Raw genomic sequence first — 20,064 nt, 5'->3', positions numbered from 1 at the left:
TAACTTGGCCCATCACCTGTCACGTGGACATAAGCACGAAAAGGAATAGCCTAGCGGCAATTCTGTATCAATAGCCAAATGCCTCGTCATCTAATTAGTGACGCGCATGAATGGATTAACGAGATTCCCACTGTCCCTATCTACTATCTAGCGAAACCACAGCCAAGGGAACGGGCTTGGAAACATCAGCGGGGAAAGAAGACCCTGTTGAGCTTGACTCTAGTCCGACTTTGTGAAGAGACATGAAGGGTGTAGCATAGGTGGGAGTGCAAACGAAATTGAAATACCACTACTTTTATCGTTTCTTTACTTATTCAGTAAAGCGGAGAGCGGGGCGCAAGCTCCTCGATTCTGGAATTAAGTCACCGGCCTCGCGCCGATGGTGATCCTCTCTGAAGACAGTGTCAGACGGGGAGTTTGACTGGGGCGGTACATCTGTCAAAAGGTAACGCAGGTGTCCTAAGGTGAGCTCAGCGAGGAGGGAAACCTCGCGTGGAGTAAAAGGGCAAAAGTTCTCTTGATTTTCAGTACGAATACAGACCAGTTATAACCAGAGACGTATATATCACATATGTCTCTGTTATAACCTACTTGAGAAATATCTTATGAAATTGCACATGTTTCGTACAAAATGTATATGACGGAGTCTCTAATCTTATAGTAGACTTTTTGTCAAAGGAAATGTCTTATGTACATATATATATATATATATATGACAATTCATGAATTAGTAAAATACATCGTTGCATTTCTCCATGAATAATTATCAACTTCATTTAGTCAGCTACTCCTGTAGTGCAAACACGTGTACTTCTCTTGACGATTTCCTAAGAATTCGTTTTAAAATATTCTGTTTTATTAGAAAAATTCATGAAATGCCTGTTTCGAGGGGAACGTTTAATGAAGGAGCTGGACAAGGTTTAGTAGATCAGAGACGTATATATCACATATGTCATTGAGTAGATGTTAATCCATGGTTTTACATCTCAACCGGAATGATTACACCTTAAATGGACCCCATTGGAAATAAGCCTATTTTATAGGCTTTATGGGTAATCCAAGGCCAAAGGCATTTTCATCTGGTTTTATCAAATTTCTCTCTTTTTTATTGATATTTCCAAAATTTTCAACTATTTTACTTAGAAGATTTGCAAGCACAGTGTGATTTAATTTCTGCGATACTAGTTTAAACTGTGATATTTTAAGGTATGTGAAATTCTTCTGTGATATTTTATATTTTATAATTAATAATTTTAAGAAATCCACATTAATTTATTACTGATTTTAATTGTTATTGAATTGCTTATGTAATGTGATATTTGTAATGTGTAATTTCATTATGTCTTTGCCTGAATAAACATAATAATAATAATAATAGTAATAATAATCTGGTGTTCACTGAGCCGTGAAATCATCGAATCTCTTCTCTCCATATAAATGTCCTAGATATTTACTGCCTGGCTACAATGTACATGATAAGACCCCCGAAGTGAGAAGTGAAACTCGTTTTTATAATAAAATAATATAAATGAAAGTTGATGATTAATCATCAAAATTATATGTGTCGAATGGAATGGAACCTACGGAAATTTTGTCAGCTTTTTATGATACTCTATTACTAGGTTGACACAATAAGAATGTATTTCAATTGTAAACAACGTAAACTTTCGGAGTTACGTGCTGTAATTGCTTTGCTGTTAACTGGCATTACAAAGAGGTGTAGACCGTCCATTTCGATCCATTTAGGCTGTCAAACTATGATAGACTGAAATGAAAGTGTGGGAGATCCGAATGTCCCTGGTTTCCGTAATATCCGACAGACATTTCTTCATCCGTGAGTATAACAATCTATAGAGCGTTGATGGGCGTGAATGAACTATTATACGTCCATGGTTGTTTTACCGCGGACTTAAATTAAAAAGTTCATGGGTTTTCTTCGCCGAAGCTGAGTGCTGGTGTACTACAACTCTAAATCTATTCGCTTCGTAATGGTACAATGTACAATGTGTGATTTTAGTACAACGCAGGAAAATATGGTGCTCAGTGAATAAACACGCCTAATATCTTTTAATCCTGTTCTTTCAGTGTTAAAATTGTCTTAATTAATACCTATTCTAGTTATTGCTTGAAATTTTGGTAATACAATATTTTGCATACATATATTTTCTGTTAGTTACAACGACATCGAACCGTGTCAATGCTATATTACCCGAGCAATAGAATGGTATACACAAATAAGATCGACACCGTACAAAGATGGCTGACGCTAAACATCGTTGGTAGTAAAGAAGAGGAACACTAAGGTTGTTTTCCGTCTACGCTGTAATAGAATGGCGACGTGAGTGAAGGAAATGTCCATATATATCTAGCTCTAAGTGCAGTACATGTTGATGAAATATGAATGAGAAATTCTATGTCTTGAGAAGATGAACAGCATCTGAACTTCAGTGCACCACAAGCACCTGTATCTGGAAACTTGTATGATGCAAAGTGGACCGGATTTCACTGTAGCTGATTACATTCTAGACACAAGTGTATGTGAATGCTTTGACTCAAATCAAACCCCAATCAAGCTGGAATAGGCAGGTCTGCATATTTAGTTCAAAGTCTTGGATCATTTTTAAACATATAATTTAAGTTCTTCACTTGTGAGCAAATTCTTAGGAAAGGTGGTGACCATTCGTAAATAATATGATATTTACATAAAGACCAGACCAATTTAAAAAGCTGAATTAATTTTGTTGCTTTAGTAAATAAGTGTTCCAGGGATAAAGTAGATATGTGTAGGTATTAAAAAAAACAAATTATGAAACGAGTTATTTAACTCCCTTCCTTTATCAGAATGTCAACATGGTATCTGACTTTGATAAGCTCTATAGTGGTAACATTTCGTCTACATAACAGTAATTGATGCAACCTAGAAATATTCTTCTGGAAGTGGGAAAGACATGGAGTAAAGATGCTCTGCACTAACCAAGGCAATTGTTAATAAAAAATGCTATGACAGAATTTTCACATTTCTGAATTTGTTTGACTTTCAATTTTTACCAAACATAAATGTGATTATACACCAATGTAATTGTCATGAATTAAAATTTCTTTATTCCTTCAAGTGCCCAGTGTATAATTCCAACCAATATCTTGATGTCATAACATATACACATGCACACAAAACATCAACGTAACAATAATTGTGCGATCAATCACTGGCTGTAGTGCACGGAATTGTCTTCCTTTCTTGAAGCACTAGCCAAAGCTTTATTCTTTCCAGGCACTGCCTGACTTATATTACTACACACAGAGGTCATGAAATTGCACAGAATTCACTAACTGGTCTCCAAATTGATATGATACTTTTAGATTATTTCTGAAACTTTTGACAAGATCCTCATAGAAGATTTCTCAATAAACTAGATTTGATAATGATCAAAAGAGATTTTGGAAGAGCCATACAAAGTAAGATATCAACATTTCTCTCTCATGGATTGTAATCACAGTAATTCTAAATGGTATTTCCTCATCAACAATTTCTGTTGAGTTCAGTGGCCCTTAGGGAACAAAAAAGACCTCAGCTATTCCATGCAACATTTCTAGGCTTAACTGGTGACCTCGCTGAAATGGTTGAAATACATGTTTGGACTTTGTTGATTTATTTTTTTAATAGGTTTTACATCCACTCTTATGACTCATTCATTGGACAAGTCTCTGTTGGTGATAAGTCACCTATTATATAGAAACAAAAGATCAAATTAAGTGTGATATAATAAATGTCTGGTGGTGGATTCTGGGATCATTCTTGGATCAGTGTTAGTTTTAGTTAGGTGGTACATGATATTCAGGAAAATTGATGAAGAAATATAAATTTTTTGCATCAGTATTTTCATTTTCTGTATTGTAGAACTTTAATTACTCATTTTATTTGTAGGTCTACAAACAATTCTGACCCAGTGCAAGATAAATCTAATGTTAGCATGGTTGCCCTTCCGATAGTGGATGCGGAAAATGTGACCTGGACAAGGTAAGTGTATGTTTTTTTTTGTGAAAATGTATGTCAAATATCAGTTAATATGCTGAAACCCAGTACCAATATTTTCTACAATTTTGTAAGCTGCATGTGAACCTAACTTTGCTGAGACCTTAATTACTGTAAACTAGTTCATATTTCAAGTATTTGATTTTCATGATTTTCACAAATCTTGCAGTCTTTGTTCATTGCTGTGTCGCCTGCAGAGCTGGCAGACACTTAGGGATCATTTGTCCGTCGTCGTTAGTGTCGTTGTCATCCGTACGAAAGCTTTCCAGACTTTTTTCGGTAATGCTTTGAGTTATCAAAATGAAATTTGGCAAATGGCTTTTTGTTGCAAGGGTACAGAGTAAGTTCGATTCCCGACTGTCTGTGACCCTTTTTGGCACAGTTATGCCCCTTTCAACTTAGAAAATTTCCTGGGAATATTGTTTTCCGGACTTTTTTGGCTTATGCTTAGAGTTATCAAAATGAAATTTGGTATATGGCTTCTTGTTGCAAGGGTACAGATTGAGTTTGATTCCCGGCTGTCTGTGACCCTTTTTGGCAGAGTTATGCCCCTTTCAACTTAGAAAATTTCTCAGGAATATTGCTTTGCACAGTTTTCCCTTTATGCTTCAAGTTATAGAAATGAAATTTGGTATTACAACTTTATGGTTGCACATCCAGTTCAATTTCTGGGTGACCAAGACACTTTATGCAGGCGGCACATACAGTTCCGAGGAACTCTTGTATTATATAATTTCCATTTTGTGACCATGAATATTGGCAACCTGTTTCATGCTATGGTACATGAACATTACAGAATATATGACTCAGGAGCTTGTTTGTAAACAAAGGAAGTGATTCCAGAATTTTTGCTTTGAGGTGGTTTGAAAATTTTGATAATTTCAATTTGTTAAAATAATTACAACATGCATTAATCATCAAAAACTGTTAGGAGAACAATATTAAAATCTTTGATATTATTTTTGTGCTAAGGTTACTGGATCAACCTGGAATAACTTTCCAGACCTTCCCTGTCCTTGACCTGAATGGCCAGCCAATCACAGTGAATGTTAACGCCATTGACAGTCATATACAAGCTTCAGCATCGGGATTGACAACATTGGTCCCCAATAATCCTACTATGACACATACTGACAGACCAATTTCAGGTAATGATGGACGTAAGTATCACTGTGAGTTCTTTCTAATTAAGCTGGATACACTTGCAACCAAAATTCAGGATTACAAAGTTTGCTTTGACATTGAGTACATTTCATCAGGGTTGAGAATTCTGATAATTCAGAGAGGAGCCAGTTAGAGATTTCTGTATGTTACAAAATTAAGATGAAAAATTTTATTTATTTTACAACAGGTATAAAACATTTATGCTGTTGTTGCCCAATGATATCATCGGCTCCACTACATACTGTAGGTCTCCAGTTTCTTACCACATTCAAACCTAGGCTGCCGATGTGAAAGTCTGTAATATAGCTAATGTATTACCGAATGCCCTACTTATACCTGATCACCCTGTATGGTACAGAAATCAGATACAATATCTACAGTATGTAGAATAAAACATTACTATAAAATAATGTAATTCAGTTACCAACAGTCCATTATGTTGTTTTTCTTGCTCTCCAGCAATGTATGAATTTCATATCCCCACAATAACCAACAGTCGACTTTGTTGTTCTTCTTGTTTTTACAGCAATGTGTCAGTTTCATAAATCCCACAATCACCATCAGTCAACATTGTATTTTTCTTGCTCTGTAGTAATGTATGAATTTCATAGACCCAAAAATATGCAGAGTGCTATTTCAGTTTCCATTGGTTTCTAAACAATTGCATTTCCTTTCCAAACCAAGTATGTCAGTCTGTGCATTATTTATTTTTTTAGAATTTTTGAAAGGGGATTAGGGGATTTGAGGTGTGCAGGTTTATGCCCTTCCTACAACTATAGACATGTTTTATGAAAGCAGCTTAAGATGCATGACATATTTAATTTTCTCATTGTCAGATGTGATGGTCAGGAATGGAAGTCAAGGTAATAATTTCCTCGCGGCTGGTAACAACGGTAACAATCTATCGTCAGTATTTAGTGAAGGTATGAGCATTGTGTCTTCTCAAGATGGTCTCCCAACAAACTCCAGTATACTGGAGTTAATGGAAGACCCCTATCAGCCTGGAAATGAGACATTTTTAAAAGCTGAGGAAACCAGTATTTCACCCAACGAGAATCAGCTGGTACCAGCTGGTGACTCAACATTGCTGAAAACCAGTACAGAAGAGGTAACTGCCATAGAATGTAGGGGTGTATAAGGTTGAAAAGGGTTAGTTTGAATAGAGGGTATAGTGTAGACACTTATTCTACTTGTGTTTGGAAGGAGTTTAGATATGCTTAAAATTACAAAATAGCACTACACACAGGTACAAGGATTAAACAGATGTGAAAATTCTAATGACACACAAAATAAAAAGTTACTAGTAATATTGTAGAGAGATTACCGTTGGGTGTAAATAGCACTACACACAGGTACAAGGATTAAACAGATGTGAAAATTCTAATGACACACAAAATAAAAAGTTACTAGTAATATTGTAGAGAGATTACCGTTGGGTGTAGACAATTGAAAATTTATCAGACAACAGACAGACGATAATATTCACAGTTGATATGGCTTTGTTGAATGTTAGCAGTGAGAGTTGGTAGAGCATCAAACCCAGTTAAGGTTTGTGGTTCAGTGATCAGCCAGTTTGTCCCTCGGAAAGCTGAGATCACAGATTGTCCTGTGCAGCTATAGGTTTTTGCATGACACTTGAATTAATCTGGTTGTATTGTATGGTATGGAACAGACCTCCTGTCAGTGAGGTAGCTACCAGTTACTTCACAGTGACTCACCTCAAATCGACTCTGGCTGTTAACGGGCGATAAACAATCCAAATGATCATTATTGTAAAATAATTGCTTAATGATATTGTAGATCCCTTGATATGAGGATTATAATTTTCAAAAAAATATTTAGGAAATATAAAATTTTTCTCATTTTGAATTTGTTTCATTTCAGATATTCTCAAACATCCAAGCGTTTCTGTCGGATTCTGTTCTAGAAGCTCTTATCAACACAAAGTCCACTTTTCTAGCTGACCTCCAAAATCTGAACAGTCTTGTCTGGCAGAAAGAGGCCCACACTTGGTGTGTGTCTGGCAAATTATCAGAGCTCATAGGACTCCATAGTAAACTTCTCAAACTACTCAATGGTTAGTATACTAGAAACATCAGTCATTACTTTCATTTAAATTTTGTTCCTGAACTACTTGTGTTATCATAGCAATAATTGCCATTTAAGATAAAAATAATTACATCTTTAACATCATAGAAAAATATCTGTCAAAAAATAGAGCTACATGTACAATGTACCTTTGCTGTTGATGATATTTATTGATTTTCTTTTTCTGTTCAAAGGATATGTTGCTTTTATGAATCAGCTGTTTGATTATTAAATTTATCGACATAGAGATATTTCCATGTGAATTGGTTAATACATTGAAATCTTGGTACTTTTGTAGCAGTAAAAACTGAAAAATAATTTAAAAGATATAAATTCCAGCAACTATTATTTTGTATTGAAAAAAACCCTGGTAATATATGATTATCAATAGAGGCAGAAAGATGAGTGTATTTGATTAAACATGGATAATTGTTATATGTTCTTGTTGAATTGGCACCATTTATCTGTCACATCTTTGTTGTTGTGGAAGGTTTGGTGATATTGTAAGGGAGATAAGTAAGGACATTTTCATTTGAAATAGAGAAGTAAGGAAATTGAAAAATGCTTGAAATGGAAACGAGGTTTAACTGAATGTTGTTCATTGATTTGTGTTTAAATGGACACAGTTTCTAACAGTGCTAACTTTCTGATAATGCTTAATACCCAAAAAGAATTGAAATGGATTTTTGTGTTAATAATAGACACTGGCTGAAATCTCCTTTATTTGTCTTGATTATTGTGAATAAGTGATTTTGATAGCTTTCTTATCTATATTGATGTTCAATCATGATAAAATTGATATAATTTTAAGGTTCAAAGATGATACTAGCATTATGCCATTACTTAAAAAATCAGGACTGTCAAAAGACCAGAGTGAGTATAAATAACTAGTGGAAAAGACACTGGCAAGCAGGAATTCCATCGCAAAACAAAGACATGAAATGGATTTTTAGTGTCAGCAAAACATTGACTGATCCCCTTTTGCATTGGCCTCTATAGGTATTGTAAAGTGTCTGACTGAGTAGCCTGTATAGAAATGATAGGCTTTTCTGTCCTGTTAACACGGTTATTTCTCACTGTAGGGAACAAGAAGGCTGGTAGTGAGGGAGAAGTAGAGACCTGTACAACCACTGACAAATGTATACAAACAGAACCCACAAGTGCCTCTGATTTTTCTGCCATGTGTGACATCCTCGTCCCTACTGTGTCTGCTTTTGGACGTGGAATCAGACAACCTGCCAGGTTCAATCAGTACAGTTTCATGGCAGAGGCTGACGATAATCAGGAGGAAGAACGACCAAAGAAGTCACGGAAAAAGAAAAAGGTATCTTAATAATGAAATGGAGAAATTTCAGTATGATGGGATAGCTAAGTGGTAACACAGTCATCTTTCACCTGGGTAATGAGGGTTACATAAACTTATTGTATATAAAAACGGAATAATGTTTCCTGCCAGACCACATAACTTTCTCCCATGTGCATTAGTACTTAAGATAATCCCATATTAAGGTCCCTCTTTCATAAAGGCCAACAAGTGTGATTAATATAAATCTACCAGTTTTATTTACAGATATTGTATAGAGTCTATGTAAGGATGTAGATAAAGTAAAAAATATCCAGATTTTTCAGCGAAATATTGGAGTGTATTGTAGTTACACTTTTAGTTTTGAATTGCTTTTCAATTTCATTTTTAATTTAGAAATATGAATTTTGTAAACTTTTTTGTTTTCCAGCCAGAAAATGGACCTTTATCTGACAACAAAATGTCCCAGGCTGTGGGTGGTAGAACTAATGATATATCAAAGCCACTGGAAAAGGTCAATTTCTTCTTGTCAAATGCTAAGGAGAACCAACAGCAGGGAATGACTGGCAATGTTGATGCTGTAGAAACAAACAAGCATCTAGGTGGAACAGAATATATGGGGAGTGAAAACCAACAGCCAACAGATGGGGTGGAGGCAGTAAACAAGAACACCAATGAATGTGATGAGAATGATGGTAAGAATTCACATCAGATCAAGTCACGATGATCGAGTAACGATTATATCAGGTTACAAACAAGTAAGATAGGCTAGTTTTCAGTTGATCTCAAGTTCAATCAGTTTTTTATCACTGTCTGCCGTGTTAGTGACGATAAATTTTCAAAATGAATGATCGATAAGTGAAGGAAGAAAAAAAACCCTAACACATTTGTTGCGACCTGAGGGCCATGATAACTCTTCACACTTCTTGAGTTGTTGGATCTCTACCTGAGGTCCTCAGGGAGCTGAGATCACAGATAGACCCATGCTATAATGGTTGTTTCCTTACAAGACATTTGGTACGCATAGCTTGTGATAGACCTCTACATTTTGTTGAGTGAGATAGTCAGTAGCAACTACATGGAGACCCAATTTCCAAGTGACTGTGTTATTACTGTTCACAAATAAACTTGATGCGTGGTTGGCCAGGATGTATTATAGTTTTATGTAAATGAATGACAACAAAAAAGTAGTAGGCAATAGAAATCTCATATGAGACTGATTGTTTATGTGATGGTATATCATTGGTCTGTGTATTATATCATGGTTGTGTGGTGCAGTCCATTATCATTATTTCTTAACTTGTTTATTGGTCCGCCCAAATTATAACACTTCTTGTTCTGATACAGATGAGCCAAGAATACCTAAGAAAAAGACGAGGAAAGATTACGAAAGTTTAGCGCCATTTAAGTATTTCTGCAAGATCTGTTCATTCAAGTCGAAACGAGAAAGTCACTTTGCAAAGCATATGAAACTGCACACAAACAACACTGAACTGTATGAGTGTAAACAATGTGATTTTAAGACAATTCGAAGCAGTACTCTGAAGTGTCATGAGGTGTGTCACAGTAAGTCTCTTTTCCACTGTGAACACTGTAAGTACCGTTCCACCAGCTCCGTCCTCCTACATAAACACATCAAAGGCAAACATTGCCCAGCCTCCGACAAAAGACGTCATACCAGAAATCTTTTGTACCTTCGATGTCAACAATGTTCCTTCAAAACAGTCAAGGTGAGGACCTTACGTTGTAAACATTCATATTTTACCTCAGTATTTTTTAAACTAAAGGTATCGGGCTAAAATATGATTGCACTAATAACATTTTACTTATGGTGTTTACATAGCAAATATTATGCACGCAAAAATTTATTGTCATAGTTATTTGCCAAAAAATGAGAATGTGCTAACATTTTATTGTGCCAAATTAAGTACATTTACAATAATCAATACTGTAGAATGATAACTTTCTCTAATATTAAGAAGTATTATGGAAGTTATTAGAAGCAACATCTACTCTAAAAACTATAAAGGCTATTTTTTCAGTTGTTAAAATATTCATGGTTTACTGTAAAAGTTTTTACTTTCAAGGGATTCCAATTTTCATTATTTTTGAGGAATAAAATATTTGTAAAAATCGAATACATCCTTGTTTCATGACTTTCTTGAAAAATGTACCTTTAGTGCTACTAGCTTTTGGTGTTTCAAAGTATCTAAATTTCATGATTTTATTAATTACTTCCTTTAAAATACAGAAAAATAAATTGTGCATAATCTTAAATCTAAATCTTGTCAGTCTTCTCTGAAATCTACACCTTGTCATGCTGTCAGAAATCTACAACTTGTCAGTCAGTCTCTGAAATTTACAACTTGTTAATCTATCTCTGAAATCCACTCCTTGTCAGTCTTTCTTGAAACCTACTACTTGACATTCTGTCTGAAATCTGCAACTTATCCATCTATCTCTGAAATCTGTGACTTGTCAGTTAATCGCTGAATTCTGCAACTTGTCAGTCCTATATATAGATGTATAAGAAATTTTCTGATGGTTTATAATGGTAAGTATATTAGAAGCGTAATAGTTTAGATATATTATTCCAGTCTATTAAACTATCTAGTGTATATGTAGAAAAATTTGAAAAAAAAATAAAGACCTTTAAAATTTTTTTTAAGGCTCAGAAATTTGCTCAGCATTTAAAAACCCATGGTTCAACAACACTTATGTCTGAGGAGACAGCAAAGCTTCTACAGAAAGTGGAGGAAACATCAGCTGTGGAACTTCAGTGCAAGGATTGTAATTATAAAACCATGCGCAAGGAACATTTGGCACGTCATCGAAATAATGTACACACTGACCTTCGACCTTTTCTTTGTGACCTATGTGGCTGTTCATTCAAGCGTGCAGATACCCTTACAGCTCACAAGGTCACACATATTGACAAGAAGTATCGTCTATATCAGTATAAATGTAAGGAATGTGAAAAAGACTTCAGGTCACGGGTGAGTAAAAAATTTCATCTATATAATTTACTTTCAAGGATTATCATGTGTTCTAGCTTATGGTCATTTCAGTGAGTCAGATTTAGAACTTGTGAATCAACCAAACAGCTTTTATAAAATATAAACAACATAATGTCCTATGATTTAACACATTATGATCAGAATTGTGTAATTAATTTGATTTAATGTGAGAATAATTTTTGGTTTTCTATGAAAAAGGTATTTTTACAGTGTTCATGAAGATGAGTTCAGTTAATGTCCTCTCTTTACTGTTAAAGTCTGAAAGTGATCAATCCATCGATCATTCTAAAATTTTCTAGAAAATGCTTTGATCTTGTTTATTGTAGCACCACTTTTTTGTGTAAACAGCGATGACAAGTTTAACATTTATCTCTTGTAGGCTCATCTTTCAGAACATATGGCGATGCACTCTAGTTTAAGGATGTACTTGTGTGATATTTGTGGTGTTGGCTTCAAACGTAAGTCCTGTCAACAGAAACACATGAAGTCTATTCATCTGAATCCACGTTCCTTCCAGTGTAGAAACTGCAATAAAAGCTTCAACACCAAGTATGCCCTTCTGCGTCATACTCGAACACATGACACGGCAATACCCAATCAAGTACACCCGAATGAACAAGTCTCCCTGCAGCAGATTCAGATCACCCATGCCTTCCAGTGCTCTGAGTGTGAAAAAACATTCCACACAAAATATTTATTGTTAAGACATATGCAGACCCACGATCCAACAATTCAGATACCGGAGGATATGGTAGAAGAGGCGTTACCTCAAATAGAGGCTCAGATCTCTACGTTTGAAACACTGGATGAACAGGCATTAGATACTCAGGGTTTGGACGGTCAGACGCAAGAGCTTACTGTCCAAGACATCATCACAGGAGGTCAAGTACTGGAGGAGTATGATCAGACCAATTTGACCAGCAATGAGACCGCCATAGCTACTATTTATTTGAGCAACCAATTGCCTCTAAATTTATCTCCAGTGTTGTCCGAACAAGGCACATTTAAGTAGGCTGGATACTGTGTTTAAATTTTGGAGAAATAATATGCCTACAGTCTATTTGGTTAAAGATAAATTTACATATTGTATCCTGATTTCTCAAAATGATATTTTAAAAAAATGTTCAGCTCTTCATGGCAGAAAATTTAATAAATTTTGGGCAACTGAACCGAAGTGCAAAAAAATCCGAACCTCTTACTACATAAGTGTCATTTTGTGGCAAGTAAGTGTACTTTGCTGGTCTTATTTCACAAGTAAGTGTACTGGTCTTATTTCACAAGTAAGTGCACTGGTCTTATTTCACAAGTAAGTGTACTTTGCTGGTCTTATTTCACAAGTAAGTGCACTGGTCTTATTTCACAAGTAAGTGTACTGGTCTTATTTCACAAGTAAGTGTACTTTGCTGGTCTTATTTCACAAGTAAGTGTACTTTGCTGGTCTTATTTCACAAGTAAGTGTACTGGTCATATTTCACAAGTAAGTGTACTGGTCTTAATTCACAAGTAAGTGTACTGGTCTTATTTCACAACTAAGTGTACTTTACTGGTCTTATTTCACAAGTAAGTGCACTGGTCTTATTTCACAAGTAAGTGTACTGGTCTTATTTCACAAGTAAGTGTACTGGTCTTATTTCACAAGTAAGTGTACTGGTCTTATTTCACAAGTAAGTGCACTGGTCTTATTTCACAAATAAGTGTACTGGTCTTATTTCACAAGTAAGTGTACTGGTCTTATTCCACAAGTAAGTGTACTTTGCTGGTCTTATTTCACAAGTAAGTGTACTTTACTGGTCTTATTTCACAAGTAAGTGTACTTTACTGGTCTTATTTCACAAGTAAGTGCACTGGTCTTATTTCACAAGTAAGTGCACTGGTCTTATTTCACAAGTAAGTGCACTGGTCTTATTTCACAAGTAAGTGTACTTTGCTGGTCTTATTTCACAAGTAAGTGTACTGGTCTTATTTCACAAGTAAGTGTACTGGTCTTATTTCACAAGTAAGTGTACTTTACTGGTCTTATTTCACAAGTAAGTGTACTGGTCTTATTTCACAAGTAAGTGCACTGGTCTTATTTCACAAGTAAGTGCACTGGTCTTATTTCACAAGTAAGTGCACTAGTCTTATTTCACAAGTAAGTGTACTGGTCTTATTTCACAAGTAAGTGCACTGGTCTTATTTCACAAGTAAGTGTATTGGTCTTATTTCACAAGTAAGTGCACTGGTCTTATTTAACAAGTAAGTGTACTGGTCTTATTTCACAAGTAAGTGCACTGGTCTTATTTCACAAGTAAGTGCACTGGTCTTATTTCACAAGTAAGTGTAATGTCATATACAACAAATTTTCATTTGGTGACAATAACCATGTACATTGTATTTGGATTGGAAGCGTATATTACTATTTCACATAATTTTCTAGATACCTTATAATAATACAGAAGAGAGTTTAAGGTTATGTTGATTTGCTTCCTACCTCAGTTGTGTGTTGTATGTTATACATGTAACACACAGTCACTAAAATTTAGCTTGTGAGCACATCTTTCAATAGCAGAGTGTAGTTAATTGTTTATCAAAAGTTGATCTCTGATCTTCATCTCACTGCCTAGTGTTACACTCCTTTGTTAGTTTTTATTCTCAGTTAAGGGTATGGTGCCATATTCCCCAGTATAAGCCCATATATGGTATTAAGCCCATTTATGGTAATAAGCCCATATATGGTAATAAGCCCATTTATGGTAATAAGCCCATATATGGTAATAAGCCCATATATGGTATTAAGCAAGCCTGTATGAATTGATATACAATGTAATTAAAAGCACAAATATGATTCCCTTATCTTGCAATAAGCCCAACCCTCCTGAATTTTGAGTGAGATTTGGTATATGGTATCCCTTGGATTTTTAAGCACACACACAGTGCTATACTGACCACCCTAGGCTTAATGTTTTGTTTATCATATATTACAACAGCAGTTGAATTATTTGAGAAAACATTATCGTATTTCACGTCTGTATTTATTGTTTTCAATAATTAAGTATATTCTTCAGCTTTCTGAATTGTGTTTGCCAGCTAGGCTGATTAAATTATCTATTTATATTCAGTGTAAAGCCAGTTGTATTGTTATGATAATATTTCTTTGGATAGTCTTATCTGCCTTTTAGAGATCCAATTTACATAATAAAAAATCTGTCTTCAGTTGATTCTTTTAATTTTATTGACTATTACGTGATAAATAATTTCATACAATTCTCAGTCACACTTGTCCAATTTTGTCTCATTCGTCCCATTTTACCTTCACTATGGAAACGTGTATCCTGGTCAAATTTCAACGTTACTGTGGAAACTTGTATGCTGTCCAAGTTCAACGTTCCAAGGGAACCATGACAATCGTTGGTGGGACTCTAATGGATGTGTTTGTCCAAGATACAATTATATAAGTGACTTACGACAGTCATACCAGCGAAAACCACAACTGAATGCAAAGTATAGTTGTAAAGGGTATAGCACAATGCTACAGCTGATGTACCTAACAGTTCTAGTTCGCTATACATACAGTGTAACACTTCTAACGAAGTGAGCATAAAAACAAGAAATTAAACCAGTTGGAAAAATTTATTTTTGTAAACTGTTGACATCAATATGTACACATATACGCTTTTAGTCCAAATTATTCTGGTGTTCTTCCAATTCTTTTCGCCGATAAAAGAAGTAGCTAGAACATCAGAATAATTGGGACTAAGGTGCTAAATATGGTCACTTTACCATCGAGTTATGTAACTATTATACACACATGATCAGGAAACATACTGACAATAATGAAACGTTCAACCAGTATTTCTCGTACGCTGCAGGCCGGTGAATGAAACATGGCGAATTAAGTTAGTATAGAAAGTAACAAACCACCAACCGATAGACACCATGTAATGTACAACAAAAATATAGGTTTACTGAAGGACTATAGGTACACATAGTAACATAAAGCCAGACTACAATCTCAAAAACACACTCAGAATTTGTTTACCAAAATACAAGAACTTCATAAGCACTTTCCCGGGTAGTAAAATCATAAATTTTCATGAAGCTTAATTTTCGTGGTTTTTCAAAAAAAAATTAAATTCTATTTCTAAGACGCTTGATTTCGTGGATAAATATAGCTCAATTATTCAATTTATAATTATTCAACAGTTCATGGACATATGGATTTGTGGATTAGCAGTATCCGCGAAATCAACGAAAATAAATCACTAACGTAAATGTTTGTTTCTGCAGTATATTATTTCTATACATAATATTACATATGATATATGATATTCAATTTGATTAACACTACCATGGCTCATTGTATCCAGTAAAAATTTGATATATCCTGTTTTCATGCTGGTAAAGAACGACAATTAACATTCACACATAAATTCGAACAGTATTAGTTTATCGAAATAAAATCGGAGGGTACTCCATCAGGATCGGACAGCTTATATCTTAAAGACCCTGATCAAGAATTCTATAAAATTTGCAATATTTGTTGGAAATTCCGACTATCGAAACGTCAAGTTTTGTTGTACAATTTTTGTTTAGCTGACGTTGACGTTACGCTGAATTATGAAGATGTACTACAAAATTATTATTCTATGCGAAAAAAATGTTCCAAACTTCAGCAATAGTATTTTACTTATTTAGTAATAACAATTTAAAGAATGTTTGTAAATTACTGTTCAATACAATAAATGAAATCTAAATAGTTATCTATGTCTTGTAATATTGAATTCAATTCTGTCGAATTGGTGCACGTGTTAAAAAGCAGCCTTTTTCTGTCACTGCCGGATACAGCAAAAATATATATGTGGCAGGTGTATTCCCGACAATGGCAGTGTCAGGTACAGGGTATATAACACATTGAAACTCATCCATGTGAGACGTCTAGATATAGAATATGATAGGTTTGTAAAACGGAGATCTCGCTTCTGATATCATTAGGATTTCCTTTCTACGGTGGTACATTTAGGACATACACAATGCTATTTTCTATATTAATTATATTGAGTGCTCGATATATTATTTTTAGCGCTTGATTTATTGTGTCGACCACTCGACATGGACTTTACTGATGAGCGGCTTCATATATCATAGTGACGGCCAAGACTATGGGCGACCTTCTTGACAGGGATGAAATCATACGTCTTTTTCATCTACAATACATTAAGCGACAGCCTTGCTCTATCACTGAAGAATATCGACAAAGCTTTAGTTGACGAAGAATTCTTCTAATATGACAAATTTATATCGTAAATTCAAATTGTGACAACAAAACAGTCACAGTTTCTCTTTGCTTCAGCCAAACTCCTAGTAAATACGTATGATTGTTCATAGTCTTTACTATCAGTATAATATAACTATACTATTATAAAGCGGTTTAGTAAAATCCAAATCGAGCGCTCGATGTAATATGTCGAGGATTCGAGATAAGAGTGCTCGAGACAATAAGTCGAGCGTTCAAAATAGATAATATAAAAAGATGTTTTTTTGTTTATCCTAAATTTACCACAGTACGTTTTAACCTTAAGTGATTTTATTAATAATCCACAGCGTAAACAGTAATATGAAGTAACTTCAATTGCTGAAGGTAAAACGTGAAATCTCAGTCTTGAATATTTGAAAAGAGGCTTTGATATGGAAACATTGGAAAGGATACACAAAATATGCAACGTCTCTGACGGAACATAACAATTTAGTTTAAACTATGTATAACATCCGATGTACAAAATACACCAATGGCTCAATACAGATACATGTTTACTGCGTCATCGAAATGGCATGAGAGTGCTCCTTGGCTCGGAGTCTAAGCTGGGCGAGACTGGACGCTCTCATCTCACCATTGTTGGCCGACATGTTGTATTGATAGGCATCACAGGACGCTAGAGAGTTTCCTGTTTTCAATATAAAAAGGACAAGTTATTGGGCTCTCTGTTAATAGTAATGTGTATGATTTCAATTAATTCTTCTCATATTTGATTAGATACAAAATTCTTAGAGACACTATCATAAATATTATTTATCTTTTAGAACTTGAGACTTCCATTGCAAACTATGTAATATATACATGATTCATGAGAGTACACACACACACACATATATATATAGAGAGAGAATCAAACAATTGACATGGCAAATAAATTCTCTAACGTTTTCATTTATTTGCTATGTTAAATGTTTGATTTTCTATATATACGATACTATCTATATATAGATTATTAGATTAGTAGATGTTATACATAAATTGCTTATACAATGCTTAATTTACCAACCAATCTCCAAAGAAAAGAGTAATACAACACAATGTTGATAAGAAATTATGTATGTTATGAATATATTTGATGAAACACCCATGACATTACATAGCACTTTGAGACAATATTCTTTTATAAAAGATCAGATAGTCGAAAAAATACCTGCATTTGGACTTTGACGCCTGTCATATCGGAATCCACCGGCGATGTATGGTGCCATCTGATTGGACAGTGCGTTCCCAAAGGACTTCTGCCAGTCGTTCAGGTTGCTATGGAAATACATTCCAGATAGAGGCATGGTTGAGAGTGGAGCGACGTTTGGTAAGGACGGATTGGTTCCTGTCGACATAGAGGATGGACGATTGGTCCGTCGGAAAGTTCCCAAGCCTGGAAAATATTATCACGTGATGGCGATTATTGAAATAACGTTCGTGCATCCTCTTCAAACACCAAAATCTTCGACAAATGTAGGAGACATGCATATATGATGGAATTGGTCGGCTTTTACAGAAGCATATTCCGGTCACATTTCTTTAAAGTCACAAAAAATCGAGGTGGAAACTCGAAACTTTGAAATAGCCGAAATTTTGAGATAGTCAAATTCTCGAGAGAGTAAAGCAAAATTTCGAAATAGAAAGTCGAAATTTCGAGATAAAAACAAATATATATATGCATTACATCTCAAATTTATACTATTTGTACTATCTCGAAATGTCGGGTGAAGAAAACCTTGCGTGACCGAAATAAGCTTACATAGATTTTCCCCAGTCGTTCTTTTTTATTGTCTCTGTGACGCGTTGGTTTAGTTCGACTAAAATGTTACTACTATAGTTTACAAGTAATAGCCCTATTAAGACCTTATATAAGTAAATAAAGTGGTGGTCGACTCCCCAGTTTCACACGGAAAGACATCAATCACCAGTCCTATTATTGCTGCTTTCCCGGATACTCTTTCTTCCATTGTGAAAATTGTGGTACAGAATTTCGATACAATAATTCTAGTAATTCATAGAGAGTACACTTACTAATATTTGGGAAGCGAATAAAACCAAATACACTTTTTCATCACACTCGGCATAACTAGATATGTGTTGATGAAATAACGACACCACATTTCTGTTGTTCACTGTATGTGTGGATGTTGTTTTCTTGCTACTGTAAAGTCACTAATTTTCGTGAGGGATTTATTTTCGTTGAGTTAATATGTCTGTGAAATGCTGAAAAGATAAACGTTGTACTTACGGTTTTGTGAGCAAGATTTCACCAAAACTTAAGTGTTAACAGAAATATATATTTTTGGATTAGTAGAAAATTTGAGTCCAACAGAAATGTATGATTTTACAATAAATAAAGACATTTACCGGGAGAAAGTTGATCTTTGTCAGCCATCCGCTGATGCTTTCTCCATTTTGCTCGCCGATTTTGGAACCACACCTGTTGTAATAAAATTTGAAGTAAAATTTCATTTTACATTTTAAATAAATAAATTTAAAATAATAAGTTATATCTAGTCATGTATACAGTAGTTTATGATTTTGGTTTCATGAAAAATACAGCCAAATGTTGCTTCACAAGTAAAATACTTCCAAAGGAATTTAAAACAATTTGAAACAAAATATCACTATAAAAGACACTACGACTTTATGTGTAAAATAGAATGAAAAAAACTAAACTGATGTTTAAAAAATAAACAAAAAAGAAACGAATGAATAAAAAAAATACAAAAATAGCAGAGAGTAAAAATGTTTGGTATTTTGTATTATATCAATATATATATGTACACCAAACACAATGTAGATGCTAAATAAACAATCAAATAGATAAATAATGCAGATGTTATACTAACCTGAACTCTGGCCTCTGTGAGATCGATCTTCATTGCGAGTTCCTCGCGGTAGAAAACATCCGGGTAGTGTGTTTTGTGGAATGCTTTCTCCAACTCTTCTAGCTGATAGCTCGTGAAGGTTGTCCGGTACCGTCGCTGTTTCCTCTTCCCGGGGAGACCTGTTGAGGTCAAGTCAACATGTGTGAAGGTCAAATATATTTATAACTGTAATCAACAACACCGGTTGTATTTTTCTCTCTTTCAGTAAATTCACCAATATTGCCAATAGCTAACGAGAAAATAGATCCCTTCGAAAATCACTAGTTTTATAGTATCTGCATAGAAGAATTATA

The 20,064-nt window shown here is 34.7% G+C and overlaps 1 protein-coding gene across 2 annotated transcripts; it reads left to right on the top strand.

Moving 5' to 3' along the window:
• Positions 1-2,261: 2,261 nt before the first annotated feature.
• LOC132558710 (zinc finger protein 543-like) lies at positions 2,262-14,715 on the top strand. 2 transcript variants are annotated; one of them, XM_060223305.1, is made up of 10 exons: positions 2,262-2,338; positions 3,926-4,018; positions 5,006-5,181; positions 6,034-6,305; positions 7,082-7,274; positions 8,368-8,609; positions 9,019-9,283; positions 9,936-10,318; positions 11,258-11,584; positions 11,985-14,715. In XM_060223305.1, the coding sequence occupies exons 1-10, from the start codon at positions 2,331-2,333 to the stop codon at positions 12,615-12,617; spliced, it is 2,592 nt and encodes an 863-aa protein (XP_060079288.1). In that variant the 5' UTR covers positions 2,262-2,330; the 3' UTR covers positions 12,618-14,715. The 2 variants fall into 2 exon arrangements, with proteins under 2 accessions (XP_060079288.1, XP_060079287.1); XM_060223304.1 differs by having other exon boundaries at positions 5,006-5,193.
• The last annotated feature ends 5,349 nt before the right edge of the window (positions 14,716-20,064 follow it).

Source organism: Ylistrum balloti, unplaced genomic scaffold (assembly GCF_031769215.1).
Source record: "Ylistrum balloti isolate Yb309-2 unplaced genomic scaffold, AGI_CSIRO_Ybal_v1 Utg370814, whole genome shotgun sequence".
NCBI lineage: Eukaryota > Metazoa > Mollusca > Bivalvia > Pectinida > Pectinidae > Ylistrum > Ylistrum balloti.
The sequence above is the reverse complement of the archived record's forward strand: the minus strand, read 5'-3'. Positions and strand labels throughout refer to the sequence as shown.

What these genes read in the sequence shown, in the direction of transcription:
- LOC132558710 (XM_060223304.1), top strand. An exon ending in GTTCCTTCAAAACAGTCAAG is followed by an intron (nt 10,319 to 11,257) that starts GTGAGGACCTTA and finishes ATTTTTTTTAAG; the next exon opens with GCTCAGAAATTTGCTCAGCA. An exon ending in AAAAAGACTTCAGGTCACGG is followed by an intron (nt 11,585 to 11,984) that starts GTGAGTAAAAAA and finishes TATCTCTTGTAG; the next exon opens with GCTCATCTTTCAGAACATAT.